Source organism: Halichoerus grypus, chromosome 10 (assembly GCF_964656455.1).
Source record: "Halichoerus grypus chromosome 10, mHalGry1.hap1.1, whole genome shotgun sequence".
Lineage (NCBI taxonomy): Eukaryota > Metazoa > Chordata > Mammalia > Carnivora > Phocidae > Halichoerus > Halichoerus grypus.
The window spans coordinates 24,541,473-24,558,528 of NC_135721.1; the positions used below are offsets into that span (position 1 = coordinate 24,541,473).

The window sequence follows — 17,056 nt, forward strand, 5'->3', positions numbered from 1 at the left end:
TCAACATGGATGGGACTGGAGGAGATTATGCTAAGTGAAATAAGTCAAGCAGAAAAAGTCAATTATCACATGGTTTCACTTACTTGTGGAACATAAGGAATAGCATGGAGGACATTAGGAGAAGGAAGGGAAAACTGGGGGGGGAATTGGAGGGAGAGCTGAACCATCAGAGACTATGGACTCAAACAGGGTTTTAGAGGGGAGGGGGGAGGGGGGATTGGTTAGCCCGGTGATGGGTATTAAGGAGGGCACGTACTGCATGGAGCATTGGGTGTTATACGAAAACAATGGATCGTGGATCACTACATCAAAAACCAACCATGTATTGTATGGTGATTAACATAACATAATAAAATTAAAAAAAAAAAAGAAAATGTTAAAAAAAAAAGAGGGCACGTATTGAATGGAGCACTGGGTGCTATAGGCAAACAATGAATCATGGACACTACATCAAAAACTAATGATGTAATGTATGGTAATTAACATAACATAATAAAATTAAATAAAATTTAAAAAATAAAAAATAAAAAAAAAAGCCCTGAGCCAGGAGGCAGGAGAGGATGAATCCAGGCCAAGGGAGCTCGATAAATGTTGATTTACGAATGAATGCAGATGACAGGTGGATCCCGAGTACAGGTGGAGAGCTGGTCTAACACGGCAGGGGGCACACCTGTCTTTGGAGGAAGAAGAGTGGGGCAGAGAGAGCGAAGTTACCAGGTCGGTTTGTCTTGGGAAGTCGATGGCATCTATTTCAGCTATAAAACAGAAGGTGTCATCTGCCTTGAGTGACAGGTGGACTCAGGAGGTAGGGAGACAGGAGAGGTTTAAATGGGGACAGGGGAGAATGATGGCCAGGAAAGGCAGTAGGACTGACAGGCCTACTAAGGGCCTGCCTGAGACTGATGGCCATGGTGTGTTAGCAGCACTGGCTGATGCTTACCAGAACCTTCAGCAGCCTGTGCACAGGGGAGGGAAAGGCACAAAGTCGCGTTCATCCAGGGTTGAGAAAACTTTGCCTGAGGTGCTGACAGATGCACAACAGGGCGAAAGATCTGAGGACAAGGCCTTTTAAGCTCTCTCTCTAAGCAAGAGAGCAGCACCCAAGCTGGGGAGGGAGGGAGGTGAAGAAAGAGGGGTGCATGGCCATGGTCAGTGGGCCAGGAGTTTGATGAGGACTCAGGACAAAAGCCTTGTGAGGTTCTGAGTGATTGAACTGGGGGGGACAGCACAGGTTTATAATTTCAGAGATGCAGGCCATTTTGGCTGAGTCTAATTTTATCCTCCTGAGCAGGGACTGGCCCCACCTATGAGGGGTAGGCTGCAGAAACCCATCTGCTCACAAGCCTTAGTTTGACTGAGGGACATTAGCATGACAAAAAGCCATTGGTTGCTCCTCAAAACAATCAGATGCTAACACAGATGAAGTGTCCATTTTTCTCTTATCAGCTCTGAGTTGGAGAATGCAACATATGGTTTTGGGATCAGACAGGTGTGGTTTGAGCCTCATGCCCCTGGTACCGTGATGTGATAAGGGCAAGTACCTTAACCTGCAGAAGCCTGTCTCCTGTCCTGTAAAATAGAGGCAATTAAGCCCATTTCTCAGAGTTTGGGGAGCACTCCCAGGACAGCCTTTATGGCACCTGGCACAGAATTCCTTCCCTGTCCTTGTCTACCCCGACGAAGCTGGAGCAGGGCTCTAGGGGACACCTGTAGGATACTGCTCCTCCGAGGAAGGAGGGTGGTTTGGGCTTGGGTGACTCAGAACTAGGAGGAGGAGCTCTGGAGGTGCTAAGGCCGTCGTGTCCCGCATCCCACCTTTCTGTAAAAAGCTAGAAACATTTGCTCCATGGTGCAAGGCACAGCTCACCCCCTAGGGCAGTGGTCCAGGTTGCCAGGCTGTCATTTTGCAAGAGCTGCAGAAAGCCCCACACACCCAGGACAGGGCAGGAGCAAGAAGGGATATAAAGGACAGCGGCCACGGCCTGAGCGACCAGCTAAGCAGACAGGCTGTGAGGAGCTGGAGCTCCCCTTTACCCTCTGCACAAAGCAGGCGGAAGGGACACTTACTTCCCAAAGGGCCTCTCCAGAGCAAACGGCCGGGCGGCATAATAGTACTGCTTGTATTCGTCCATCCACACCTCAGCTGTCCGCTTGGTGTTCCTGGGGAGACAGGGGGTGTCCCAGGGCGGTTAACATGCACACGCAGGCAGCATTACCCAGCTGGGGGCCCCCACGATCCAGTAACAGCATTCTTCCATGGGTGCTGAGCCCAGCCAAGTCCCACCCAATCTCCAAAAGGGCCTTTTTACTCCAAGACACAGAACTTTAGTAGTAAGGACAAACTTTTCCCCAAAAGGTACACACCAGAAAAACTGTGCCAGAAATGGAACTTACGTGGCTCACAAAAAAAGGGGGGGGGGCGTGAGAGGAGAGCCCACAATCCCCACGTGTGGGGACCAAGAGGAGAGAGGCAGGGCCTGCGGTGGCCACCTCTCCTGCTGCCCACAAACTCCTACTCCAGGTGCTCCCCCTTTATGCAGGGCAAGTGCTGGGGTCCCAGCTCTGGGCAGGACAGCCAATCACGCACAGCGGCCCAGACCATAGCGCGGGTGTCAAGAATCAAGCAATCAAGCCGGTTGTCAGCTTGATTTTGCCAGCATGCTAGTTCTTCCCATCAGGTGTTTGCTCTGGCGCTGACCTCAAAGGTCACAGAAAATGAGAGACTGACATGGAGGACGTATGTCACCATTCGGCAGGCAGGGAGGCAGCGAAACCAGGAAGTGCCCCAGGGCAGGAGAGGGGTCATCAGAAAACAGGTGCCAGGGGGTAGTGTGGGAGCAAGCCTCGCCAGGGCCCACGTCAGCGAACTTGGGGCCTCACTAAACAGGGCATGCGCCTGCAGACTTCTGGTTCCGTCTGAAGCAGAGGGATTCCAAGCTGGTGGACCTGACGCGCAGCCCGTTCTTGGTGCGGGGAAGGCAGTTACCAGCACCTTGCTGGTTCCTTGCCCCGGCCTAACCATCAGCAACCTGGACGCTGCTTAGGAGACACTTGTGCCGCCTTTCAAAACCACTGACTGACCCACTGGCCAAGGCCCAGACTCAAAGACAGTGAATGTTCTGGAGCCCAGGACTGCTGCCCCATCACTTTCCTACACCAGGTGTCCCCTGCTCACCTTTTCCTCCTGGAAACCTGAGGGTCAAGGCAGCCCTGCCGTTGGTGCCCGCTGGGTTTCTCACAGTACCAGCCTTGCCCACCCAGTTTCTGCAAAAGGTGTTAACTTTTCCCCTGCTCAGGGTCATGCCAGCCCCGGGACGCTCGTGTCAGGATGTGACCCATACCTGCTCATACGTGTGAAAACCAAGGACGGAAGAACACAGATGAGGAAAACGACATCCCAAATGAAGAAATGCTTAGCTCCTCTTTCCCCCCCCCCCAAATGGACCAGACAGAAAAGAAAAAAGGGAAAAGGAGGATAAATGGGTAAGTGAAGCTGTCAGATGATGAGCAACAAGGTGATAAGGGAAAAGGTGAGAAGAAGCTGGAGGAAAGAGGGATATACGTGAAATGTTTCTAAAACAGAAGAGAAGACTGAAGGAGAAGAAATCACAGGAGAAGGTGTATGAAGGGACGGAGCAGGAATAAGCAAGTGGGCACTCCCAGCTCACTCAGACCCCGGGATCTTCATCCTTCATCCAGCAGGAGGTGCAAACACCCTAGGGAAGGAGCCTAGGGTCGCAGGGCTGGCCTTAGCCTGGACCCTGTCTATGCACCTGCAGGGCCTGGGGCAGGCATGTGAACTGTGGCCGTTTGTGCATCCCCATCCACAGATCCTTCCAATGACCTTTCCCCTGGTGACCTGGCCTGAAAGTGGGAGCACTGGATCTTCTAGAACTCGGAGGCAAAAACAGCATCTTCTTCCCCCATCCCAAACCACCCCAAACACCCAGAGCCCTGCAGGACAGTGCTGCCCAGTGTCTTGTGGGCCTTGTCAAGCTGCAGGGACATCAGTGGTGGAGAAGAGCGTCAGGCCTCCTCCTAATGCTGGGTGGGCCAGTCGGACCCCCCCTGCTTAGGCAGAGTCCCAGGGAGCATGACTGTGGCTCCTGAGCACCCAGAACACCCAGGCAACCTACAAGAGAACCAGGGACAGCCACAACCCATCACCAGGAAAGCGCTCGGCTTTCTGTTGCCCCCTCAGAGCCCCTGGGACTCGAACTTACTTTATATACGTGTTGGCGTTTCCATCTGGGAAAACATAGGGGTGTTTCTTGCGGAAGACATGGCCCACTCGGCTGCAGGGGATGATCTCAAGGCTGCCGCCGCACATCCACACTCTGAAGGAGATCTCTGCAGGAGAGTCGTGCCCCCTCAGCATGGCTTGTGCCCTCCGGAGGGGGGCAGGGACACAGGATGGCAGCATCAGGGCACCAGGTCCAAGGGAGTGGTCAGGGCCTTCCCCCCGCTTCTGCTGCATCCAGCCCAGGGCTGGGGGTGGGGTGAAGTCAGACTGTGTGCTCTGCTGGCTGGGGAACCTCAGTTTCCCCTTCTGCAAATGGGGCTGATGATAACTCACAGCTGGGAGGGTGATGCAAGTGCATATGGAAAGAAATGGGGGCTGGCTTGGAGGAGCACATTCATGGGGGCCACATTTGGGGACCAGCCTGGCGCAGGGCCCTGCTACAGCCTTGGGGCAACCCAGACTGCTGCTTCCGGACACATGGGAGATGGATTAGACGTGCTTGTATGACCCTGGAGGGCTAGAGTCAGGACCGAGGAGAAAGGATTTTCCATTCAAGAATAAAGAATTTCCCAAAAGTCCAGGCACAGGTAGAAGGGGCTGTCATGGAGGTGGTGAGGTCCACACCCTGACTGGTAGCAACACCCATGGGCAGGATTCCCAGCAAGCACCTGGACAAGGCGTCCAGCAGAGCACCTCCCAACACCCGGACCACGATTCTGCCACTCTGTAAGGGCGCCTGAATTGGAGCCCGGGAGGAGACGTCTGGGCAGTAACCGAGAGCAGGTACAGAAAATGCTGGAAGCCTCTAAGCTGTTGCTGGGGTCGCTCCCCAGGGCGGGGATTTTGCACACATGCCCACTTCTCCCCCCTGGTTGGCTGCTGCAGCTGTAGGAGGAGCAGTCTGCAGAGGCAGCCGGGATTAGGCTGGGGTGTGCAGCTCTCCCCTGGGGCAGTGTCCTAGCCGGCTTGCGGCAGTGCTTCTGCCCCAGAAGGAAGCAGCGGCATACCAAGGTGGTGGAGGGGAGTATCTTGTCACTGCTGATGTTTAGAACTGCTGAATGACTGTTAGGCAGTGTTGTGATGGCTTTTACTTCTCGACGGGCAGTGCACCTCCTTATTGACTGCACCCCGTGCACCCCGCTGGGTATGCCCCTGGTGGGAAATGTCAAGCTTCCCATTTGGGAATTCCTGCCTGGTTCGTGCTTCTGTAGTCAAACTCAAATACGAGGGCAGGCTGGCCCAGGGGAAATCCTTGCCTCTGGGTAACTGTTCCTGCTGGTGGAGATGGGGGGGCGGCATGTGGAAGCAGGCTGGGGTCCAGGAGCAGGGGAGGAGGATGTGAGTATTCTGGTGCCTTCCTACCACATACATGCACTGCACCCTCCAGCACGCCGGGCCTCACCTCCCTGGGTTCCTTCACCTGGGTCCTCTTTCTGTCCCTCCACTTCTGGCTCTCGGTCTCCTTCCTTTCCAGCTCTCCAAGCAGGTGCCCAGACACCATGTCTCCATCGCGATCCTCACCTGCTCTCACTCAGCTGTCTTCAGCCAGACTTTCCCTATCCCCTACTGCCTCCGGCCCCGTGTCCTTGAGCTGCAGGCAAGGCTCCCTGGACACCAACCCCGCTGCTGCCACCTTCTCTACACCTGCCCTTCTGCGTGCCCATGTGCTGCCCCAAAGGGGCTCATTCCCAGGAAGCTCGGGGACAGGGTGGGGACAATGTGTGTGCTAGGATAAAGAAAGGACTTTTCAAGACTGCTTCCAAATGATGGCAAGAATGAGGGAAGGAGGAGCTTGGCTTTGGGGTCCGCAGCCCTGAGTCTGCAACAGCCCCCGAGCCGTGTCCCTGGGGACACTTGCTTCACCTCACTGAGGCTATATGCCACAGGATTGCTGTCCACGTCAAATGAAACAGAATTCTGAGAATATGGGGAACACTTAAGTAGGATGGAAAGATGAGCCACAGCTATGATCAGACACCCCTGAAGCCAGACTCTGGAATACAGACCCCATTAGCACTGCCTTCCTGTGCCCGCTTCCAGCTTCCTTCTTCGGCCACCGAAGTCACTTGAAATTTATGGACCTAACATTCGAGATTTTGACATTCTATCAAGCCCCCGATACATAGCAGTGTGGCGTTTGGCTGGGACACTGTTGGGATCATGTGTCCGAGGGACACGGAGCAGTGAGTGAGCTCAACTGACTGCCACCATCTGTCGCTCCACCTCGCAGTGAGTGCACTGAGGGGCTGGCCACAGGGGTCAGCCCGTGGGATTCTTAGTGCATGTGTGACCTTAGTCTCAGGACTTCTTCCTTAACAGTGTGCTCCAAAAGTCTACTGTGCTCCAATCATTTCCTCCCCAGGATCTCAAAATACGGTCTGCTCCAGTTCCCAAAAAGGAAAACCATCTCATCTTTCAAAACTAGAGACGGAGATCTGGTTTACTAGATATAACCTACAAATTTTGTGCCAGCCCTCTTCCCAAAATACGCATACGTTTTGGCTATGGTCTCTTCCTTTCCATGTATTCAAATAAGACATATGTCCCTCCTCATTTGCAAAGCGAATTCCTCCAAACTATGCCCCAGTTCCCTCCCCTATCCCCTCCTACTCCAGCAACCTGTTTCTTTCTCTGTGCTTCCCTCTGCATCTCCGAGTCCCACCTTCTGCCACAGGTCCCCACCTTGGAAAGGAGTCATCTGACCATGGTCCTTCACCTTCCTTCTGGTCTCCTGGCAGTTTTCCACCCCAAGGCTCTGTCTTTACAGGGTCTCCCTGACCCTGTTTCTTCAGCTGACCCCAAGGTTCACTTGATGCTGAGGACTCCCCTTCATCCCCCCCCCCCGCCCCAGCTCTGTCCCAGCTCCAGCACCGGGTTCCAGGGGCCATGTGATGCTCTGCTGAGGAATGCTGGACACCAGCAGATGGGGGTGCATCTTCTGCCCCCGGCCACCCATCCACAGCTCGCTGCAGCCTGCCTCCTCTCCCCCACCTGTCAAACCAGCCCTCCTCCTCCTCATTTCCCTGCGTCTGGTGCTTTAGCCAAAAACCACCACATACCTCAATTCTGCAAACATGAGCCATGGGAGGAAAATGACCTCTTCTTCTACCCCTGGGCTGCACTCTGTTCGGTCCTCCTCGCTCAGGTGGTAGCTTATTAGTCATCCTAACAACCCTGCTCATGGTCGAGGACGTCCTTATTCGATGATGCAGAGGCGGTTCTGACCTGACCCCTGCCAGCGGGTGCCTGGGGGCTGATGCACATCTCCCCACTCCAGAACTCCGCCCTCATCCTGCCCTCAGCACTCAACAGCCTCCTTCAGCCAACGCCCCTCCGGGCGCAAAGCCACGGACTTCAGGTCTTTCAGTGGCCGACAAGAGCGGCTCCTCTATGACCAGCCACCACCCTGCACCTCCATCCAATCCTGACAAACGTCCGCCTTCGCACCCATTTAGTACAGCTGATGCCTCCCCAAGGCTCCTGCAGCCCGAGATGAGGTCACAGCTTCTGTGCTGCAGGGTCCTGAGTGTTGTAACTGGGGTGATCAGAGGCCCGGGCCTGACCTGGGCGGTCTGGGGGTGCAGCCGGGAGTGTGCCGATTAGCGTGATGGTTCACAGGTGTATCGTGTGGCATATTTAACACCCAGGCACGGAGTCGCCCTGCCCTCGTCTACACCACTGACGTCAGGATAACTGTCCTCGCGGGGATGTGCTGACTCCTGGGAAAGTCTCGTAATCCAGAGGCGCTGTGCGGCGGGGGCTCACGCATCAGAAGTGCGGCGCAGGGAGGCGTGGGGCAGCCGGCCTTCCAGGCACCGCCCGGACCCTCCGCTTTCCACGTCTGCGGCTCCCTGCCAAGTCATCACTTTCTTAAGTGAGGGGACGGAGCAAAAAGACGATGTAGGGAATCTGTATGGGGTTCTCGCCGAGTCAGCGCCAGCACAATCTCCCCGGGGATGAATGTCACGCAGGCCCTAATCCACTTTGAATTCCAGGCAGGGAGACGGGTAATTATTCCACCCTCATTGGGGGCACCGCTATCTTATTTTCTTTAGACGTCGGACTCCTACTTGAGGGCAAACTGCCCTCCCCACCTTCCATCCTCACTTCTTTCCTCCTGTGTCCTCACCAACCCACTGGTAGTCTTACCAGGGCCCCATGGGCCTCCCGCCCCCGCCCCCCACCAGCCCAGTGTCTACCTGCCAAGCCCACGACTGCTGGAAGGGAAAGGGGATGCTCTCTCCCCAGAAACCAAACCACAGCTATTCATACACCATTGCTCAGCCAGACCCACCCAGGTTCCAATTTCACTGTATAGTCTGGTTTCTGAACAAAGGTGGAGGGAGCTTGGGACACAGGCTCTGCGGAATGCGATGATTCTAGCTTGCGCGGAGCCACACGTTCCGTGTACCAACACACATTGTACCCACAGCAGCAGGACCACTGTACCTTTGACCAACTCAGGACAGGGGAAGTGGAGTGGGCAGCAGTGGGCCCTTGGGTGGCTACTGTTATCCCTAAGTCCACACATATAAATGCACCAACAGAGACCCTTCCTTTTAATGATCTTTAAGTTCTCAGGACCTCCTGGGCCTGAAAGCTCTGTTTTTATTTTTTCATGAACTCATGGACTTGAGTAGAGATCCTCTTATTTGTCTACAACACTGTACTTCATGCCATCTGGGGCAATCACGCTGCATCCAGCCCCCCAGCTGCTGAACAAGGACTAGCCACAGGCCCACCATGGTCAGCCAGGACCATACAACTGCAGATGCCAAGCTGGTGTTCTTAACTTCCCATACTCCCTATGGAATAGGACAAGAAGCAACCACGTGTCTGCCTGGTCTGGGAAGTGGGAGAGAACCTGCATTTCAGACAGTGCTCTCTGGCCCAGTGGGAGGCTGGCTTTGAGGGGAGCGGAGTAGTCCTGGGGATGGAGAGAGGGGTGAACGTGAACAACGCTGGGGACGTGGCTCTCAGGACGTGGTGAGCTGGGCAGTGGGGAGGGCCCCCTGCCACCCCCTGGAGCAAGAATTCCTTCCCTTAGTATCATCTCTCCTCTGAAAATGAAGCAGTGCTCCCCAATCCCACCAAACCCCTGATCATCACCTCATCCTGATGGGCTCTTCCAAATCCCCACCTTCATGCCCTCAGGTTCCTACCTATGCTCGCCTGCAGAGCTGGACTGCCCCACATGATCTATGTACCATCGGACAAGCACTGCATCTTCTGGCATATAAAATGCTAAAAAAAAAAAATCCAGAAACGGCTTTCAAAGTGCTGGGAGCTGACTATAACACAACAGAATGTCGGGAGGGGAGAAAACAGTGTCTCCTGGGATAGCTGTCTGCAGTGCTTTTTTGTGGTTTAAAAAAAATTTTGCAATGGACTGTAAAATGCCTCTCCCACACCTCCTCAGAAGCCCCTCCCTCCTTCCCCATTCAAATCAGCACTGGTGAGTGTCCAACGACTGGGTAGCAACTAGCTGAGACTGCCGCTTGGTAGGAGCAGATGCATGTCAACACGGCCATAAACAGCAGGGACTGGTAGGTTGGACCAGAATGTGCGATCATTAAAAATAACGTGCTGCCTGAATCCCAACGTGACTGCCCCACGGAGGAAGGATCACACTCCCTTTGTAAGGGTGACAGGGGGTGGGGGGGCAGCATAAGCCCCGACAGACAGAGGCTAGAGCGAGATGGGCTTCAACCTAGAAATTTCTAACAATTCAACACAAAAATTCGCAGCAACAGAATGAGCCCAACTGTGAAGCAGTGAACGCAATTGTCATAAACGGCATTAGAATAGAGACGAGATGACTTCTGTCTATCCAAAGGACTGCAGAAAGGATTCACTCGATGATGGGAGGAAAGGCCAGAGCACATCACTACGGATCACGAGAGGCATCGTGAGCAGCAGGATGTCCCGCTGGCTCTGCCCAGAAAGAGAGCGATCTCGTCCCCACGGGGAATGACAAGGCCCTACCTGGTCCCAAGTTCTCCTGGGCCCGTGCAGGCAGTGCTGATCTCAAACCTGTACCAGATTTCCCCGTTCCGTTCCAGGACTGGGTGCCAGCAAGGAGAATCAGTTTGGTTTGGGGGTTTGGGGTTTTCTGCTTGTTTGCTGAGCTTCCAATCCAGCCCCTGAATGGCAAGAGCTGTACTTATCTGATGGATTTCTCTACACTGCCCATTTTGGGAGAACAGATGCTGTGGGTCAGGCCAGCAGCCATAAATTTCTGGAAAATAACTCTTAGCGACTGAGGAAGAAAGCCATAAAACACTCTGGAGGCAGAGACAGGAGAAAACAATGGCAGAGGACAATGCAGGGAATTACTGCTGAATGCCCGGACAAGCCCCACGGATCATCCATTCTCGGGGCCACACCACTGCTCGGGGACCCATGCCAAACGCTCCCCAGTGACATGCCGGCCTCTTGCTCTTCTCCGGTGCTTCATTCAACAAGTAGTTACGGAAGCCTCCTTCATGGGGGCACTATTCGAAGCACCAGAGACAGCTGGGAACAAAAGAGAGCTGAATCCCTCCCCGAGGCAGGCTTGAGCTGGGAGCACGGAACTTGGGGATTTATTTGGAGGTAGAAGGAGGCTGGGGATGAAGAGGATTGACAGCGACCCCTGTAACATTTGGTAAACATCTGCTGGTTGCTCTGTGCACACAGTACTCAGCAGCAGGTTAATGACGAGGGTCTGGGGGTAGTTGCTACGGAAGCCTGGGAGCATCTGGCCCTTATCTTTTAGTGAGACAGAAAGGGGTGAGGGTGGAAGGGGTCACAGGTCCCCAAACCGCAAACACGTCTGGCCGCAGTTGCGTCGAGTTGCATTCTGCAGCCCTAGGAGAGAGCAGTCCGGGACCCACCCGTGGAGCTCATAACACTGAGCGACCCTATAGTTGCCTTGAGTGTGAAAGTGTGACACGGGGGTGCTTCTAGGGGTTTTTGTGAAAATCCGTGGAGCTGGGTCTGTCAAACTCAAAACCCCATCTGGGCCCAGCCCATGTTCGTTTCCTTTCCCAGCTCCCAGCCGGCGGGACCCTGGGTGGGGTGGGGACTAGAACACGGGCTCCTTAGTCTTACTGGCTTTTGCTGTCAACTCGCTCCTGATGGTCTTCCTAGGGGAGGCTTTCCCCATGGAGAAATGCCCTGTTACCTCCAGCCTCCCAGCAACTACTCCTCTCGTGCCCCACCTGGCCTTGCCCCCAAGGAGTGACCTACTGCCCCCTTCCCAGGCCCTCATCCCGGGTGCATGTGGCCCCAGGACGCAGAGACAGTGACTCACCGAAATTCTCTCCACCCCAGATGTCCATGTCCGTATCATACTTCCCCAAGTAATCGAACCAGGATTTGTCCATCACGAAGAGCCCCCCAGCTATGATGGGAGTCCTGTGCATTTGGAAGGGAAAGAGGAAGTCATGGGAGAGGGAGGAGTGACCACCGGCCCATTCATCTGTCCCGGCCGTGCAGAACCCCACGCTCTTTTCTCCCCATTGTTTTTCCTCTTTACGAGGGCCAATGCATTACCTAAAACAAGAACATGCTCCAGGGTTTTGCCTTTTGATTTTAAATCTCTAGACTTCACAGACAGGCTAATTTACTCGTCAGCATGCCTTCTGTGGGCGCCTGGGACTCGCTCAGAAGCCCACTGTTCTGAGGGCCTGGGGATCCTCCGCTGGCCTCTCCCACAGGCCCTGCCCAGCGTGGCTCTCTTGGGGCTCCGCTGTTGGGAGCCCAGGCAGTGGGCCGCTGACCAGGCAGAGAAGGAGGACTGAAGCAGCACCCATTAACAGTACATCCGTTTCTTGAGATTGGGCTCTCTCCCTTTACTTCCCTCTGTACCCCTCCTAAAATAATATATTGGGGTCCTAACCCCCAGTACCTCGGATTGCGACCTTATTTGGGGAGAGCGTCTCTAGAGAGGTAATCAAGTTAAAATGAGCTCATTAGGATGGACCCCAATCCCATGTGATTAGTGTCCTTATAAAAAGGAAACGCTGAGCCAGAAGAGACAGACCTGCACAGAGAGCCCATAATGGGAAGAGACACAGAGAAGATGGTCATCGGAAAGCAAAGGAGAGGGGTACCAGGCTACCTCAGTTGGCTAAGCATCCGACTCTTGGTTTCGGCTCAGGTTATGATCTCAGGGTCCTGAGATCAAGTCCTGCATCAGGCTCCCCGCTCATCAGGGAACCTGCTTCCCTTCTCTCTCGCCCTATGCCCCTCCCCCGCACTCCTGCATGCTCTCTAAAATAAATAATTCTTTAAAAAAAAGAAAAAAAGAAAAAAGCAAGCAAGCAAGCCAAGGCGAGAGGCCAGCAGCACCCTCAGAAGGAAACAACCCTGCCAACACCTTGATTCTGGACTTCTAGCCTCCAGAGCTGCGAGACCACGCGTTTCTGTCAATAAGCTGCTCCGTGTGCGGCACTTTGCTGCAGCAGCCCCAGCAAACTAACACACCCTCAACTTCGTCTTCTTCCTTGGGCCCCCACCCCCACCTCCCCCGCCTCTGACTGCTGAGAGGGATGCCAGAGAAGCCACTTGGAAAGCAAAGGGCTGCAGAGGAAGGCAGGCAAACGCAGAAGAGTCCAACCAGATAATCCAGTGAGCACAGGGACTCGTATCCAGAAGGATCGACAGCGGGGAGAGGTGGGCGAGCCCGCGGGGACCTGGCCCCTCATCCAGCAGGTCCAGAGGGCAAAGAGAGTTTTCTCCCGTGTCACGTAGTTGATGGACAGGAGGTCAAGAAACCAGGTCTCCCAAGGCCACGACCCCAGGCAGTTCCCTGAGAACTGACCTAATCCTGGGAAACGCTCGTTCTCTGATGAGGGGGCTATTCCCACAAAAACAGAACCTGCCCTGAGAACCCCACCACTGGGCCAGAGAAGCTAAAAACCCGGAGTCTGCTGCACCAGCACCACCGGCCTTGTCCTTGACTTGGTCCTTGCCACATCAGGGGCCGCCCGTGGGGAGTAACGGAAGCTGCTGTGGGCTGCATGGCGCTCGGTGTGGTAAGAAGGTTCAGAAGTAAAGGGCATTAGCCGGCATGCCGTCTGGCTCCAATCTCCCTCTTGGCACCACTCCAGCTCATGAAGGCTGGCGAGGGGATATAGGGGCCAGCAGGTGGGTGAGACATTGGTCCCCGGCAGAGTTCTCCTAACCACACACATCTGTCGGAAGCATCAGCATTTGGTTCTTCCTAGCTCCTTGCTTCTCCATCTGACTTAAGTTAATTCAGTGCAAATGATCCAACGTTTACTATATGGCAGGTCCAGAGATACAGAGATGCCCACGAAGAATCCGGGGCATCCCTAAGTCACTGGCCAGAGAAACTGCACCCCAGTGGCCTTTTTTGTACTTCTCCAAGCACTTCTGACCCTCCTGACACCCCACCTGAGGCCGACAATGTCAGCGTGGAGATCCCAACACGTCTGGGACAGGAGCGCCAGTCTTAGGTAGGAACATCCAGACCACATGCCCTCCAAGCTGAGAACACAGGCTCCCCCACTGGGCAGACACCATGCTCTAGTCTACCCCCAGCCCTCAGAGAAGCCCTGAACCCCAGGCGGCCATCTTGCTACCACGTGCTGGGAGTCTCCCACGTGAAGGGAGAATGCAGACCAGGACAAAGCATCCGCAGCTCTGCAAAAGAGCCCAGAGTTGATGTGACCATCACGTAGTCACACAGGATGGAGCAGACGTGTTTGTTACTAAGCAGCAGTGGCCAGGCCTCGAGCTCAGCCTCCACTTACAGCAGGGCTGACCTGACGTTCCTGGGCTGAATCCTGACATCTAAGACCTAGTGGTTCTGCTCTGGCCTGAAAGGGCCCTCTTTCCCCCTGTCAGAGGCTCAAGCAGGACCATCTGGGACCCTCCAACATTTAATGGGAAGTGTAACTACACGGTGGCACATGTGTGGGAGGACAACACTGGGCAACTTCTCAGTATAGGTCTTATCAGGCCTCTGTCCCCTTGGGAGAAGTCTCTTTGAAGACAGAAACTCCTAAAGGGCAAAGTGGGGCTGGCCTGGCAAAGGGTTCTCTTGGTCTCTGCCCAATATTTTGAGCATCTAATGTGGAATGCCTCCTATACCATGTGGCAGTGAGAGGGACCCAGTGGTGACGGATCTGCCTACCCACCCCTGCCCTGACTTACTTAATGGGCTCAGCAGGGTCCAGACGGCGAGCCTTCTGCTCTGGGGAGAGTTGCTCCCATTGGAAGTGGAGGCTCCAGTCAAACCCTAGAACACAGCACCCACTCAGTTGATTTGCATGACACATCCCTTTTCTAGAAGCTCATGAACACATCCAGGGAAGCTGGGCCTAGAGACAGCAGGTCTCACCCAAGCTGATCAGCAAGAAGGCCGTCGGATTTCCCTCTCACAGTTTCTTTCTACTGCCTCTCTGAGCCTTCCCTGCTGGGCACGGTTAGGGGATAAAAGGCAGAAGACAGAGTCAGGCTCAACAGAGCCCAAGGGGGACAGGATGGACAGTTATGGGTGTGGCCCTTGGCCAGGAGCCTTGGGAAGGTGTGAGCAGGTTTTTATAGGGCTGATTCCCCTCAGATCAGTCTTGGGGGATCAGCACTAGGCCCTAAGCAGAACTGTGGTGGGCTTCAGAGAGCACGTGGTGCCCAATGCTGAGATGCCAGAACAGGCCCCACCTAGCCAGGAGGTCCTTGGCTTCCCTCCTATTCCCAGAGCGAGCCCACACTGGAGCCAGAGCTCTGGGGTCTGGATGCATCCTGCACACCCCCCTGGTCATTCCATTCATAGTCTCAGTGGTAAGGCCACACTGGAGCTACTGACATTATAGGACACAGGGCTGGATGCTCCAGACAAACCACTAGCAGACGTCTCCCCACTCTCCCCCTAGAAAATGCCGACCAGGGGGGGAGCAGTGAGTCCTCGCTGGGGAGAAGGCGTTGGTCCCACTCACCCCCTCTGAGCTCCGTGGCGGACTCGATGTAGTTGAAGTTGTCCAAGCTGATGATGTCAATCACAGGGCACACCACCCGCGTGTAGTCCTGTAAGAAAGCAGACTCCAGGCTCAGTCTGCGGCATCAAGGGGCCAGGCCGGCCATCAGCGGGCATGGGAGGGCCTCGTCCTGGTAATGCCAGGCTGGTTTTGTGGCCCTGACCAAGCACTTCCAGCTCTGGATCTCAATTTTCTCATCTATAAAATGGACCACTGGACGCTGTGGCCTCTCCAGGTTCAGTGCCTAAAATGCTATAAGCCTTTTTCTGACTCCTGGGGGCATTCTCAGCCCCAAGAGCCATCTGAGCACGGCGGGGAGAGAGCATGGTGGCCGGAGAGTGAGGACGCTGAGGAAGCGGGAGGGAGGAAGAAGTCCTTCACCACCAGTGGGCTCTCAGAAGGCAGAGGCCACAGGCAGCTGGGAAGGTGACCTCAGCCTTCAGTTGCATGAAGCAAAGCCACACACCCACAGGAGGAACACCTTGGAATTTCCAAATACTTTCATTCGATGCGTTTGTTTCTAGGCAAGTTGATGAACAGCATCTCTGGAGACTCCTACCTTCAGATGTCACCTGTGGTCCTCACAGATCTGTGCCTCCAGCCCTGACTTACCCCCTTGCTCCCAGCCTCGGATCCACTAGGCCACTGGCCCCTTCCATGTGAATTTCACACAAGCTTTCAGTGATGGCTTCATCATCTTCTCCCCAAACGTGCTCCTTTCCCTCACTTGCCTATTTGTGCTAACAGAACCATCGGGTAGCCCTCTGCCTCCCCAGCACAAAGAAGCTTCGCCTCTGCCCATTGCCCTGATCAGTCCTGCCCATTCTAACTCCGGAACTGCCCTTCTGAGCATGCCCTCTCCTTTTCCCTCACGCCTGGCATACCACGGTAGACTCCTGATCTTATCTCACCCTCTTCCCTTTGGTGGCCGGGGAAGCTGTCATTTGGATGGGAAAATCTCACTCTGCAGCTCAGCAGCTAAAACCCTGAACTGCCTGGAAGACAAGGTTCGCTTAGCTTGGCATTCAAGACCATCCACAAAAGGCACGTAGCTCACTCTCCAGCTTCCTCACTCGCTGCATCCCGCAGGCCACACTGTCCACAGGCATCCAAGCCTCTCAGGAAACGTCTTCAAAATATGCAAGACATATTCACCAGGGCTTGGGGGCTGTCAAGGCATGGCGTAGATTTTTAAAGCCTTCCCTGCTCTGGGTGAACACCCTGTACCTCGCAGAAGGAGGGACTGGGGGCAGTGGGAAGGCCACTCCACAGCCAAGTGGGAATCAGGCAGCCTGGGAGCACCAGCAGGTGCGGGCACATCAAGCAAGGACACTTTCGTAGTCCTCCCCCCTCTCCCCTCCCCCACCAGCCTGCACGGGCAGGGGCCCCTGCTTCTCCTTGCAGCCATTTCATTTCCTGGTTCAATCTCTCTCCCAAATGAGGCTGTCTTCTTATTTTAAGCTCAGACTCACCGGGTGTCTGTTTTTATGTTCACAGACTTCATCTGGCCCTCAGCTTCCACATGTGACTCATCCTGACAGTGACAAGGTACCTCGGAAGCCGAGTGGCCCGTGTGGAAAGAAATGCTCATTTTCAGTGCATTGCTTCTACCGCTGGGACGTGCACAGATGCTTCTTCCACAGTCAACACGGCACCTGCCCAGCTGCCTCCGCTCTCCAGGCTCTTCTCAGGCACTGTCATCCTGCATCTGTGTGTGTGTGTGTGTGTGTGTGTGTGTGCACGCACACGGCATGCGCACACCCAGCCACCCACACCAATACCTGTCCATGGACACAACCCCGAAGATATTCCTGTGACTTGAATTCTG

At 54.7% G+C, this 17,056-nt stretch overlaps 1 protein-coding gene across 2 annotated transcripts in view; it reads right to left on the minus strand.

The window, feature by feature from the left end:
• Nucleotides 1–17,056, minus strand: part of GALNT14 (polypeptide N-acetylgalactosaminyltransferase 14) — a 200,623-nt gene that overhangs the window by 15,108 nt on the left and 168,459 nt on the right. For both annotated transcript variants that reach the window (XM_036119138.2, XM_036119136.2), the window contains exons 7-11: nucleotides 15,190–15,277; nucleotides 14,408–14,492; nucleotides 11,538–11,641; nucleotides 4,224–4,350; nucleotides 2,068–2,160 (exon numbers count right to left, since the gene is read on the minus strand). In XM_036119138.2, the coding sequence (XP_035975031.1) occupies nucleotides 2,068–2,160; nucleotides 4,224–4,350; nucleotides 11,538–11,641; nucleotides 14,408–14,492; nucleotides 15,190–15,277 (497 nt within the window). The remainder of the gene's footprint in view (nucleotides 1–2,067; nucleotides 2,161–4,223; nucleotides 4,351–11,537; nucleotides 11,642–14,407; nucleotides 14,493–15,189; nucleotides 15,278–17,056) is intronic.